Below are 13,063 nucleotides of genomic sequence, written 5' to 3' on the forward strand. Positions count from 1 at the left end.
CTTGCAAAAACTTGCAGAGGTACATGCGACTCTGCGAAGCAAATTGAACAATTTTTTACTCACCTTTCGACCAATTCAAAATATTATTTTCTACATTTTTCACTATACTAGACAATTCAAACTCAATTCTTTCAAATGACAGCATTTCAATTCAAGAGATTAAAATACAATTTATCAATAAATTAAAACTAGAATCCAGGTAATTTCTGACATAGTCAATTGGGCGGCAAAACAATATCTAAATTCAAGGAAACTATGTGAACTAGTTGTTTTCAAATTCACTTTCCATGTGTGAATCATCAGTCTCTAGAGATTCAACTTCAAGGGATTCATCTTCCTCCTGTTCTCCATTCTGGCTGTTCGAGGAGATATATATAGAAGTGGTGTAAATCATAGCCACGCATTCAGTAGATTCGGAAAAGTTAGAGTCACTAAATGCCTCAGTAATCTCAGAAGCAAGTGCCATTACATTATTAGCGTCTGGAATAGTATCACTACAAGCTTCAACTAGCTTTGCAAGAGATTTATCTACTATTTCACCAGTGCATTCCTTTTCAAAAGACTCCTGCAACGACGCGCATGCTTCATAAACTTGCTCTGGATTTTGGACTTCCGAAGTTCCCTCAGATGAATTAGCTTCCTCAAGCTCAACTACTTCTTCTGATGAAGACTTTTGGCTTTTTTGATTATTGGTTTCTTTAGGTTTGTGGTCATTTTCCACAAGCTTAACAATATCTTCCCCTCCTAAATCTTCAGCTTGAGAAGAAAAAATAAGTAGGCCAAATATGAATATTAAAGTAGCAGTGAATAACCAACTGAAACCTTTACTAGAAATGTAAAGCATCCTTTAATAACTTAATTGAATTAATTATATTGGAAAAAAAATATATTAAAAGATTTGAATTCCAATGTGTGTATAAAGCACCATTCACACAAAACCCAATGCCGAAACATGAATTATTTACGGATCATTTAATAAAATTGAAGATTCAGTATTACACTTATTGATGCGTTCCTCAAGCCTGTAAAGCCTCTTAACTGCAGTGTAAAGTTCAGAAATATCATCCCAGTTAAAAAAGAAACAAGTAATGCCTGAAGTTACAGTATTGAAGCACCTAATAATAGTGGCTCTCCCACCTATGGTGATGTCTTTTCTAATAATGGCTGGAATTAAAAGTATAGTTGGTAGAAATTTTATTAGACTTGCCAAGCTTTCACTGGTTAAGTTGTATCTAAGAGAGTACAGATAAATATCACCATGAATTAACTTGAGTTCATCAATCAGGGTATCCTCTATTAGCGAAAAGTTAAGTCTTGGAACGCCTTGTTCGCCCAAAATGAGCTGCTTCCTAAATTCAGCTTCAACAATCTCCTTTTGCATTATTTTAGAACTCAGTTTTCTGGATGTAAGGTAAGCCCCAAGCATTGAAATTGAAACTGATAGAGCCAGGTAAGAAATCAGAGAATATTCAAATCCACTTGGAAATGGCGGAATTCCTCCGACTTTCTTGCTGTGCTCAATCAAAATTGGAATGTGAACCAAACTTCTAGAAATTGAAATCACAATCTTGAAAAAGAGACTCAAAATCAGCTTCAAAACATGAAGAGTATCTTCTTGGATTCTTTGAGACACTCCTTCCACACCTTTAATAAGTCTCCAATTCTCGAATAAGTACTTTGACTCGTAACTACGCCAATTAAGAAGTATGGATGCGAGTAAGAAGCTACTTAATACTCTATATAGACAGAGGAATATGAGGAATATTGGCAAACTCAGCATCTTTGTCTTTATTTCATCCATATAACTTTCCCCAGGTCCCGAGTTAAATGAATCTATTAAAAGATTATAAATATCAGAGAACCATTTAGTTACATTCAAATGAAGTTTTGAATATTGAATGCTCAGAAACACTATCAGGATGCAATATACCCAGGAGCTTGCAGAGAACTTACTGGAGAAGAAAAATTTCGTTATCATTTTTTCATTTATTATTTATATTGGTATGTGGATTTATGCTGGTAACTTCTATTAAATGTCATAACAAAGTGGCGCCAATCCTCATTTCAAGTATGTCTAACTGGTCAATTAGTATATTTACGAGAAATAAATAGAGAAAAAAGTCTGGGATTTGTATTTCATTGAAATGATTATATTTACTGGCCTTAGCAAGCGTTCTAGAGTGAAGTTTCTCCTCTTTTTGTTCTCTATTTTCTCATGTTCAGTTTCTCTATTATACTTTGAATATTCTGGGAATTCACAGCTTAAGACATTTGGAGATGCTTTGCAGGCAGCAGTTAAAGATAACTCAAATGTTCGCGCTTTAGAATTGTACACTTCATTCTTTAATTTGGTCTTGTACAATCTGGCTATTGTATTTTTGAAGTCGATATCTTCATTTCTCTCCAAGAAGAGTATTTTTTTTTGGAGATTGCAACTAACAGAGTATTTCTTAAAAAATTGGAAGAATATTTACTCAATTGAAGGAGCATCCCAGAGGATTCAGGAAGATACTATGAGGTACTGCAGACTTTTTGAAAAGCTTCTGGTTTTTGTTATACAAGATCTTTTCAAGCTTATTATCTACTTACCTTTATTACTTGACTTAAGTAAACATATAACAAAAACGTGGCTAATACCCAATACAAGACATATATTACTTGTTTTGGTCGTAGTTAACTCCATTATTGGAACTTCCATTATCATTTTCCCGAGCAAATACCTATCTAGACTTGTTTATAATATAGATAAAGAAGAAGCTTCATTTAGAAAGAATTTGGTTTTATTTGAGCTTGAAGAAGAGAACTTTTCTGAGTTTGATTTTGATGGGAATTATAATGGTGTGGATAATACTCACAAAAGCTATTATAGGAGATTCTATTTTATTAAGATCCTTCAATTAATATACTTTCGTATGTCTATGATCACTTACTGGTTATTTGCTCATCCATCAATGGCGCCTCCATATACTCTGGGTCTTCTTAAACAGACAATGCATGCATTTGATGAGGTCTCATCGGTATTTAACTTTGCGGTGTCTCATTTTAAGAGTTTAGTAGAGTTCATTGCAGTTTATTTGAGATTAAATTTAATGGTTAAGCAAACTATAAAAGCTAAAGAATCTGATGAGTTTGGGATTTATCATTAAAACTACCTATGAGATATTTTTAAAAAAATTTCAGTATGAATGTACAATCAATTCTCCTTGCCTTTCAAATTCTACTGAATTTATTAATTCTAAACTTGAAGATTCTGTGTGTTTTTATGATTGTATTTCAAAGAAGATTGAAACATCATCTGACTCATTTGCAAAGAACTGAACACAGGAAATATTTCCATCTGGTCCATATCCTCCTTTAGATATCTTTGTTACCTCCATCTTATCAATGGAAAGAAGCATAAATTGTCCAAGATCTTTAATACTAATAATAGCTCTACCAAAACTGGAAGTGTCACTACTAAGATAATTACCCTTATAAATTGGTTCATTCTCTTTGATTGCAGAAGTTCTATACACATTAATATTACCAGATCTGGTGTATTCAATTTCAAATGAAAAATCTTCCTTTCTGGTGTATATTTTAACTTTTAAGATACCATTATAAAATCCTCCAATAAAATGAAGAATACCACCAACTGGAGAACCGGTGGAACCTGAAGCAAAACAAAGCCTATTACTATTACATATGGTCGAAATGTAAGAGCCTCTATGTTGTTCAAGGACACAACTTTTTTTTGTTGGTTTAAATTCTGAAGATATCTTTGCAATATTTTCACCACTGATATTAATAGAATAATCGTTCAATGCCCTACTTACTCTGGTACTTTGGACATTTTCCAAATTGTTGAAGTAGCTTCTACGTAGGCCACCAACATTCTCGTCTCTAAGCATAAAAGTATCATTTTGTGGCATATTTTCGTAGTCAACTTTATCATGATTGGTTAAATTGGTTATCAAAACTGCACTTCTTCCATTCACTCCTACCAAAAACTCGGAAACATCTGCATCGTTATTGAAGCTAACAATAGTCTCTTTTTTATTATTAGTTGAATCTGAAACTACTCTAACAGCTACCATAGTTTGGCCATGACTTTCTTTTGTTTGAGAATTCCCTGATGACTTAAGTATGGGAAGTACCCCATCAATTGAACATGTTCCAGTCCCTGAATAAGAATACCTGGTACATGGTCTTGTTGGAAGTATAGTCGATGTAGGGTTACGGTAAAGTCCTTTAAAGGTTATTCCAAAAGGAATTTCTCCATTTGGAATTACGACTGGATCAAATGCATAGAATCCATTGACTGATATTGTGACAAACAACGAAGTGAAGACCAATTTAATCGCATAACTCTGGAATCCATAGCTTTGTAAAGGGAAATATCCTCCCTTAGATTGAATAATGTCAGTACCACTTGTTCCTTTAAGAAATAGCCCCTTATCATTGACAAAGAGATGGAAAAGAATTAATCCTGATTTTGAATTCAGGATAACATGAGTTGTAGAAGACATTTTTACCGATTTACTTGATACTGATCCCGGTATTCCCAATACTATTTGACTTCCTGGAACTAAAGTGCTTTCTGGAACTACAACATTTGATGAAAGACAAGTCTTGGAGTACGGAGATATATTCAAGTTTGATACATCAGTGCCAGTTACTGGTACATTTAAAACGCAGCGTTCCATTTCATCATTTTCAATAAATGGAATGACGGAAATTTTAACATTTTCAAGTCCTGATGTTTGGATCTTGGAGATTCTAATAGGCTTTTTTGCAAGATTAATATTTAAAATATTATATACCAAGTTATTAAGACTAAAAGAGACTGTTGTGTTTGTTAAAACCATTACAAAAATCATCCTCCCAGCGCTTGAAGTCGAATTTGTTACATCAGAATTCATTGTGAAGTCGTCTTGGTTTCCTTTCAACTCTAGTGATGTAATTTCGTCATTTACTTGAGTACCGTTCACCAAAGAACTTACTTTGACGATTGCATTGTTTTCATTGCTATTCAGTCTGAATGAAATTAATTCCGAATCATCTTCTGATTTGAATTCATATTTTATTCCTGAGTTGTTCGAATCTCCAACAATTGTTGTTGTAAATCTAGACGTGATTGGAACCAACAAAGTGCTATTCGAATTACTGCAATTAATTGGCAAAGTTCTGTTAAAGCATGAATCTTGTGTAAAATTCATATTTACTGGGATAATTTCTGGATTACTTAATTTATTCCCCAAGTTCTCGTTTGAACTTTCAGTAATTGAAGTTGAATTCATTGTTTCATTTGAGCTTTCCACAGGCTTTATTGGGTCAGTACTACCATTTTTGCCTATATTGCTACTTAATGAAAGATCAGATTCTATTGTTGTGCTGACTTTTTGTGATTTAACCTCCACATTCAAGCAAATCGCCAATATCAATAATCCTAAGCCTCTTAAAATTCTTTTTTGGTTCATTTATTATACTTTTTCCACGAAACCTAACTTCTTAATTTATTAGCCTTTTCCCACAACCTTATTTCACTTATTTTCGGATTCAATATTAATTCTTGTTTTTGGATTCACTTTAAAAATAAATTTTTTACCCACACGTAATCTTAGAGTGTCATGCGCGCCAGATTGCATACCGGTATATATTAACTTGCATGTATAGTTTTAAAAAAAATAATTATCATGATTCAAGAAATTAAATAAACAATTCGAAGCCTGTGTTTACTTTAAGTTTATCTCAACAATCTCTAACTTTGTATTTTATTTAAGCTTTTGGGGATTCTAAATATAAGCTACTAGCTTAATCCATCTTGTAGGCATTTATTTATGCTTTTTAATTACCATTATTTTTCTAAAGAAATTTCTTAATTTTTGAACTCATAAACTGAGAATGAGGATGATAATGGGGCAGAAAATTTCTTTAATTAGTTCTGAATCAACTTATTCTGTCAAATCTACATTATTTATTCCTAAATTTAACTTTTCCATTCTTTCCACCCTAAAATGTCCCTCAATAGACTCTCCAACATTATCTTCACTCTTTCCTTTTAATTCTCTTATCCCCTCCAACCTTTATCCCCCCTCGGCATGCGATACACGCAATACTCGCATGCAATTACTTGCATGTGCAAATCATCCACATGCATTATTGTAATAAATGCCACGTAATGCAAATAAATCATATATTTTGTGTTGAAAACCCTAATTAAATTCTTAAAAGGAAATAAAGTTTTTTTATTTCATAAATAAATTGATTAATTTTTTTAAAAAATAATCACTTTCATTCTTTAACAAGAATCAGAACCGAAATTAACAAAAGCAATAAATATTGAAGGAAGGAAAACACCATGTTTTGAAAGCTATATGGTATTTATTAATTATTATTGATTTTGAAAAGCAATCTAATATAAACAGATAATGTCTCATGGAATTTTTGAAAATATCACTGTTGAACTATATATCTATTTTTAATAATCAAATGGACTCCGTTAAATTTTAGTGATTATGATGAAAAAGTAGTTTTCTCACTCCAAATTTATTGATTTATTATTAGAATTATTAGAATTTGAGTACGAAGATGTAGTTATGCAAGATGTGAAAGGATAAGGGGAGGAGTAGAAGGAAGAGGAATTCATATTCAGGTTATTATCGCTTTCAAGCTTCCAAGAAAGAGTAGATTCAGCAATCTCACGAGTGAGAGATTTTACTCCAGATCCAAGTACTATTGATTTCATTCCCAAAACAAGTTTGGAAAGTTGTCTTCCGGAAAACCCTTGTGTTCTTTTAGCTAAGATTTCCAAGAATGTCTGGTCTAAAGAGGGATGTATTTGAATTGAATTGGATAATGATGGTGAATTAATGAATTTCCCCGATTTGTAAGAACAATTGAAGTTAACCTCTAGAAATTGTTTAATTAGTTTAAGCCTTTCATTAAAGCCAGGATTGGGAAATTCAAAAACCTCGTCAACTCTATCAATTACAGCTTTATCCAAAGTCTCTGGGACATTTGTAGCAAGTAAAACACAAATATCTTTCGACTCTGTTCCAGTTTGGTGGAGAAAAGCACTCAATGCATTTCTGGATTCTTCAGATTTACTTGAATTTGTGGATTCTCTTCCTTTGGACAAAAATGCCTCAGCTTCGTCAATAAACAATAACATTCCTTTATTTGACTTACGAGCCCAATCAAATACTTTATTTAACTCTGTGACTCCACTTTTTCCCAGTTTTCCCACATCTCCTCCTGACATTATGGCATAATCTAATCCGCTTTCCTTTGCAAGTTTTCTCGCAAACATTGTTTTACCGGTTCCAGGTTTTCCCCATAGCAACATATTTCTAAATGGGACATCAAATCTTCTTGAATTTACCAAAGTATTCACAGTCCAGTTGAGTCTGTTTTCCAGTTCTGATGGTAAAACAATATTTTCAAAGACTTTTGGCCTTTTTATCAATCTATTTCTCAATCCAAAAAGCCTATAAGAAATTGCTGGAAAAAAGAAGCTGCTTCTTACTGTTAATCCGTGTCTGGTTAAAAAACTCATATTAGTTTCTCTAATAAGACTCGGCTTTCCAAAGCTCGTTTCTACCATATTCGCTACTACTCTTGTGGTATTCTTCGCTCCGTAAATTCCGAAAGCCATTGCTGTTAAACCTCCAACCAACATTGTAAGCTTTGACTTATCCTGGTATAGGGAGCTTCCCATCTCTCTAATACCTCCAAAAATCGTTCTAATCGACTCTAAATGGGTTGTCCTACTTTCTTTTGCCTTGGCTCTAATTTCATTCAATCTTATATCTGCATTCTCCCTCTCAGCTTTAATCTTCCCAATAGTCTCTTCCCTAATCCTCACCCTAATATTCTCCTGCTCCAGCTTATTCTCATACTCCGATTGCTTTCTCCTCATTTCTAATATTTTTCGTTCGTTCTTTTTCCGAATCTCCTCCTGTTCCAAAAACTTATCATGTTGCTGTTTTAACATTCTGGCATTCTGGCTTTCTTGTTCCTTTAACTTTTTGTAGTATGCCTCCGTCTCAAGCTTAGCCTTATAGTGAGATGTAGCCCTCTCCTCCTCCTGTTGATGAGTAATTGTTTTCCTTTTCTCATCAGCTTCTATTCGAGTTCTCTCTAAATTTGCTTTCGACCTGTAGGCAGAACTCTGTTCAATATCCCGCTCAAGCTCCTTCTGCTTAGTCTTTTCCTGGAGCTTTATAATCTCAAATGCTTTTTGTGCATTCGGAGAAGAATCTAGCTGTTTCAAAGCTTTAGCTCCTCTCTCCAGAGCCGTCGGGTCAAAGTTTCCACTAATACTTCCTCCTCCATTTCCACCAATACCTTTTCCTCCAGAATCCTTCCCCCCGCTTCCAGAGTCTGGATTTGGGTTTCCTTGTCTTCCTCCAAGTCCACTAAAAAACATCTGGAATCTATTCCAGACCTTTAGCTATAGTCCTTGGATTTTGGCGCCAAATTCCGCGATTTTTTAAAAGTTTTCCTACCAAAGAAATTTTTAAATTAAATTCTTCTTCTAAGTGTTCAACTCTAAACTAGTGCTGTTTAAGTACACTTAAGAGGTAGGCTGAGTTGCTTAAGTATTTCTATTTTTTTGAAAAACAAGATGTACATTTCGGATAGAAGGTTTCAGAGCTCTACAAAAAGCTACATAACCTAATTTAAATGAAGATCCGTAGAAGCTCTATGTGTGCAAATTTATGGTTGTTTATTTAGAACTACTTTCTACTTACTTATAGGAAATAACTCTTTCATGAATTTTTTTCTGGATAAATATCGTAAATTCCAATGCAACGTTTTGGCGCCCAAATGTTTAAATTTTTGAAAAATAATTCAGAGTTTTACAAAAGGTACAGACTTGAGTAGTTCATAAGGTAAATACAAATAGTAAAAGAAGTAGAGATTATGTCGGAAAGCTCAATCTTGCTCTACGAAAACAAAAGTGAAAGAGCGAGTGGAAGACCTTGGAAAGATACTCCAAATCTGAAATCCAGGCTTCAAAAAAGAGTCACAGGTAAGAAAAAGACCTATGAGGAGAAGATTAGAGAGAAGAAAGAGATTCAAAGAATTAGAGGAATAGAACTGGCTGAGAAGGAGGAGCGAGCCAAGTCAAGAAGGGAAGCAAAGGAAAGAAAGAGGCAAAAACAACAAGCTAAGATGAGTAGGGAAATACTTTCATCGGGAGTACAGGTTATTACAAGGACTGATAAGATTAAGAACTGGAACAAAAAGGCCAGAAAGATGCTAAGAAAAGTCTCATTAGAGTCTCTGAATTTGAGATAAAGAATTAAATAGCTTTTATATTTTGAATTATGTTAAACATATCGAGGATTTAATTTCTAAATTAACTAACTCAAATTGTCATCTTTACCTTAAACACTTGCTTGGATGATTTGATTTAGGCATAGTAATAGGAAACTGAGTTTTAGTCTTTCCTAATCTTACCTCTGATTTTAACTTATATGATTTATAATAATCATTCACTCTTTGCTTTCTTATTCTTCTTAGAGAAGAGTCTTATGAATGATGTTATTGTACGTAATATCAAGTATATGAAAACAATCACAATCTGGATACCCCAAATGACTGAGACAATTATGATGCATAATCTCCCAAATATTTGTCTTGTTGATTTTTCAACAATCATTTGTGGAATTCTTGAAAGAGCCTCGATATGTTTTTCATTACTTTCATTGTCGAATTTGAAACTCTTCTCCAGCTTGACATCTCCATTCAAATCTTTAATAGTAGCCTTAACTATGATTCCCGAACATTCCTCTTGAGAATCTGTACATAAATACTCGAAGTCAAGTTTTCCATAGTTTTCTTTTGTAAAGTAATTTGGAGATTTGTCACTTAAATACCAACTTGTAAAGATTGGTAGAGTCACAGAAATAACAAAACCGTCCAAAATTCGGTTACTTACACTATGAGTCATTCCACTTGAAGTAACCTCAACCAATGACTTCTGAGAATCGTCAGACTCAAAGATCTGACCCCAGTGAACATCTCCAGATAAGAAGAATATTCCTTTTGGTTTTTTCTTTTTAATAAGTGATAGCAATCTTTCTCTAGACTTTGGAAAATGACCCCAACTTTCCACAATAGGAAATTGCGTAGTAACTTGTACCGACGAGATAATAATATTAGCAAGGGCTTTAGAGTTACTGAGTTCTTTTTCTAGCCAATCCCACTGTTCTTTTCCCAACATATCTCCGTGATATGAATGACCATAGCCAAAAATGGAGGCAAAGAAACGAAGAGATGCTGCAAAGATGCTGGTAAATGGAGTGTCCAAATGAGCAAAAGAGGAAATACCATACCTTTCATGAAGGTAATAGTTATCTCTATGATACCTTGTGTCCAAGATAATTACTTTAACTTGTTTCTCAGGAGGACCAAAAGTATGAGACGAGTAAACACCCTTCCTATTTCTCCTCGGAGAATCATTAGGAACAGAAATAAAGTCTAAAAATAACTGTTGGCTTTGATCTTTGAAAGCGACGTATTTTCCAGCATCGTTAACACCATAATCATGATCATCCCAGGTACCATCTACAAATAAACCAGTTTTTAAAAGCTCTTTATAAAATACATTATTATTCTGGACAAAGTAACCTTTGCTTACACACACTGGAGAGCCACATTTAGTATAAACAGAATCCCCCATCCAAAATAAAGCATTTGGTTTATCTGATTGAATGGTTTTCCAGTACTTCTGGCTTACATAATTACCTGATTTATCTTGTTTTTGACCATCCACACAGCTGACAAAAACTAAAGATTCCAAAGGCTTCTCAGAGCTGCTGTCTTCCGCAAAAACTCCAAGGGACAGGTACAAAGTAAAAAATATCCAAAATATGTTCGCCATTTTGTAACAAGTAACTTACAGAGGGCTTGAGCCCGCGCAGTTTTTGGCAGGAAAGCCCTGGACTGGATTTACCCACAGTGTGAGGAAGAGAAAGAAAAGAAAGAATAAGCTGAGAGCTGAAAATTGGGCAATATATAGACAGCAATGGATATCCTAGAAGCTTGCTTGAGGTTTTCTTTTCTGGGTCTTCGTTCGAATGAGCAATGGCTCGGGGAGCTGTTTAGTCTTAGCTCGGAGGATCAGCTGGGATCACAAAAAGTGGAGTTGAATTTTGATGGCCAAATATTTGGAGGCTTAAGCGTTAAACAGAGCTTAGCGTTACTAAGAGCTCGTGGTTATTTTGAATCCCTGGAGTTCACAAGGGCTTTTGGAGTCTTAAATGATGAAGTTTCTTTAAGTAAATCAGGGATTGCAATTTTTATGAAAAACTATTACCAATTACTTTCATTAGAACGGCAGAATACAAAAACTGATAGATTGGAGGACTTGGTAGTTCCTCCGTCTGAGGCGAGTATGATTTCCTTAAGGTATTCAAAAATAGAGTTGGAGGTCCTGAACTTTTTGACTTATCTGAAGAATTCGGATAAGATGGATGAAAGACCAGAGATCGTAGGACTGTTGGAGTGGCTTGCCAGTATTGTTATTTACAGACAGAACAGGTATCTGGAGGCTCTTGAGTTTCAAATAAATTCTCTAAAGAAGGAACCTTTCAATTGGAGCTGCTGGCAGGATTTGGTAAGGAATCTCATTTCAAATGGACAAGGAAGCATGGCTTCATCATTTAAGCCATGTGAGAATGAGGAAAAGAATGATATCAGTCAGAATGAGGCATTTTTGAATGAGAACTTACATCGAAATCTTGGACTTCAGCCTTTTAAGAACAGGCAGAGTTCTGGATTATCAAAATGCCTGAGAGATTCATCATTCAAAGACTTTTTGAATTCCCTCGGACTAAGCGAAAGCTTGTGTGCCCATATAGCTTATGCTCTGTATCTGGAGACAATTGGTAAATGGAAAGAAGCTCTTTGTGAATATAACCAAATATCCATGGAAATAAAAAATAATAGTCCATATATTGAAAGTAGGATTGCCAGATGCAATAGAGAGCTTGGAGACCTTGAAACTGCACTAAAAGTCCACGAGTCCATTCTTAGCAAAGATAAGGCTTTCCTAGGGAATGCAGTAGAACTGGCCTCCATATATTCTGAGGCTAAGAGTGTTAAGGAGCTGAATCTTCTTGCAAAGAGGTGCGTGGAACTCTCCAAATACTCCGTTGATACTTGCGTTGTACTTGGTATCTATCACTGGCTCACTAATGATAAATACAAAGCTCTCAGATTTTATAAGAGAGCTATTCTTATGGATTCAAAGTCAAGTTCAACTTGGGTACTTTGTGGTTACGCTCTTCATGAGCTAGGGAATACCAGAGGTTCTCTTTTTGCGTATAGAACTGCCTTGAATCTGGATTCAACCAATGTTCAGGCCATTTTTGGGATTGCTCAAATTTATTCAAAACTTAATCTTCACACATACTCGATAAAACTCTACGAAAAAGCTCTTAACCAGTCTCCTGGAGATGCTTTCCTCTGGTATAACCATGGAATTTCCTTGGAAAAGGCTGGGAACTACCAGGAGGCTTCTAGAAGTTTCTATAAGGCTCTTTCTTGTGAGTCCTCGAAAAATTTAAGCAGCGATACTGAAATTAAATACATGGGAAAACTTTTAAAGCTTGAAACTGACCAGTGGAACCAGACTGGATCTTTATATTGGGCCAGGAAAATTATTTTAAAGGCTATAGAACTTGGCTTTCTTGAAAGAGCTTCTCCTAAAACAGACTCTAATTCTGACTCTAGCTGTTCGGCTTGCTCATTAGATGAAAACGATTTTTTCTCCAATTGGCAAAGGCTGAGATGGTCCATAAGAATGATTCCTCAGAAACTCCCTCTTGACTTAATTATTGCTCTTGAGTGTGTTCTACAGTTGCATTCCACACCGATCGATGATAAGAGCTCCCTCAAAAGTGAACTTCTTGTTGAAAATATACGAGAACTTTTAAATAATCCCAAGTCCCTCGAAATTTCGAAAGAATATTAGCCTCTCTATATTTATAAATACATATATATATACTCTGACTCTTATTTGTTGCTGTTCCGTATGTACTGCTTTATATTTCTCCCCACATGCAAATTA

At 34.6% G+C, this 13,063-nt stretch overlaps 8 protein-coding genes across 8 annotated transcripts; 3 read left to right on the forward strand and 5 right to left on the reverse strand.

Annotated features, from left to right (window-relative positions):
- Positions 1–262: 262 nt before the first annotated feature.
- Positions 263–844, reverse strand: ELE39_001387 (uncharacterized protein; the record flags this gene model as incomplete). Its single annotated transcript, XM_067344426.1, has 1 exon — positions 263–844. One exon carries the CDS (start codon positions 842–844, stop codon positions 263–265), a length of 582 nt encoding a protein of 193 aa, XP_067200464.1.
- Positions 845–961: 117 nt separating this feature from the next.
- Positions 962–1,978, reverse strand: ELE39_001388 (uncharacterized protein; the record flags this gene model as incomplete). Its single annotated transcript, XM_067344427.1, has 1 exon — positions 962–1,978. One exon carries the CDS (start codon positions 1,976–1,978, stop codon positions 962–964), a length of 1,017 nt encoding a protein of 338 aa, XP_067200465.1.
- Positions 1,979–2,144: 166 nt separating this feature from the next.
- Positions 2,145–3,146, forward strand: ELE39_001389 (uncharacterized protein; the record flags this gene model as incomplete). Its single annotated transcript, XM_067344428.1, has 1 exon — positions 2,145–3,146. The coding sequence occupies one exon, from the start codon at positions 2,145–2,147 to the stop codon at positions 3,144–3,146; it is 1,002 nt and encodes a 333-aa protein (XP_067200466.1).
- Positions 3,147–3,260: 114 nt separating this feature from the next.
- On the reverse strand, positions 3,261–5,459 carry ELE39_001390 (signal peptide containing; the record flags this gene model as incomplete). Its single annotated transcript, XM_067344429.1, has 1 exon — positions 3,261–5,459. The coding sequence occupies one exon, from the start codon at positions 5,457–5,459 to the stop codon at positions 3,261–3,263; it is 2,199 nt and encodes a 732-aa protein (XP_067200467.1).
- A 1,058-nt stretch (positions 5,460–6,517) lies between these two features.
- ELE39_001391 (26S proteosome regulatory subunit) lies at positions 6,518–8,410 on the reverse strand (the record flags this gene model as incomplete). The annotated part of the gene is made up of 1 exon (XM_067344430.1): positions 6,518–8,410. One exon carries the CDS (start codon positions 8,408–8,410, stop codon positions 6,518–6,520), a length of 1,893 nt encoding a protein of 630 aa, XP_067200468.1.
- Positions 8,411–8,907: 497 nt separating this feature from the next.
- Positions 8,908–9,285, forward strand: ELE39_001392 (uncharacterized protein; the record flags this gene model as incomplete). Its single annotated transcript, XM_067344431.1, has 1 exon — positions 8,908–9,285. The coding sequence occupies one exon, from the start codon at positions 8,908–8,910 to the stop codon at positions 9,283–9,285; it is 378 nt and encodes a 125-aa protein (XP_067200469.1).
- A 193-nt stretch (positions 9,286–9,478) lies between these two features.
- ELE39_001393 (phosphodiesterase alkaline phosphatase D) lies at positions 9,479–10,873 on the reverse strand (the record flags this gene model as incomplete). Its single annotated transcript, XM_067344432.1, has 1 exon — positions 9,479–10,873. One exon carries the CDS (start codon positions 10,871–10,873, stop codon positions 9,479–9,481), a length of 1,395 nt encoding a protein of 464 aa, XP_067200470.1.
- A 144-nt stretch (positions 10,874–11,017) lies between these two features.
- Positions 11,018–12,967, forward strand: ELE39_001394 (protein with 5 TPR domains; the record flags this gene model as incomplete). Its single annotated transcript, XM_067344433.1, has 1 exon — positions 11,018–12,967. One exon carries the CDS (start codon positions 11,018–11,020, stop codon positions 12,965–12,967), a length of 1,950 nt encoding a protein of 649 aa, XP_067200471.1.
- Positions 12,968–13,063: the final 96 nt, after the last annotated feature.

This window comes from Cryptosporidium sp. chipmunk genotype I (assembly GCF_004936735.1).
Source record: "Cryptosporidium sp. chipmunk genotype I strain 37763 chromosome Unknown contig_17, whole genome shotgun sequence".
Taxonomy (NCBI): Eukaryota; Apicomplexa; class Conoidasida; order Eucoccidiorida; family Cryptosporidiidae; genus Cryptosporidium; species Cryptosporidium sp. chipmunk genotype I.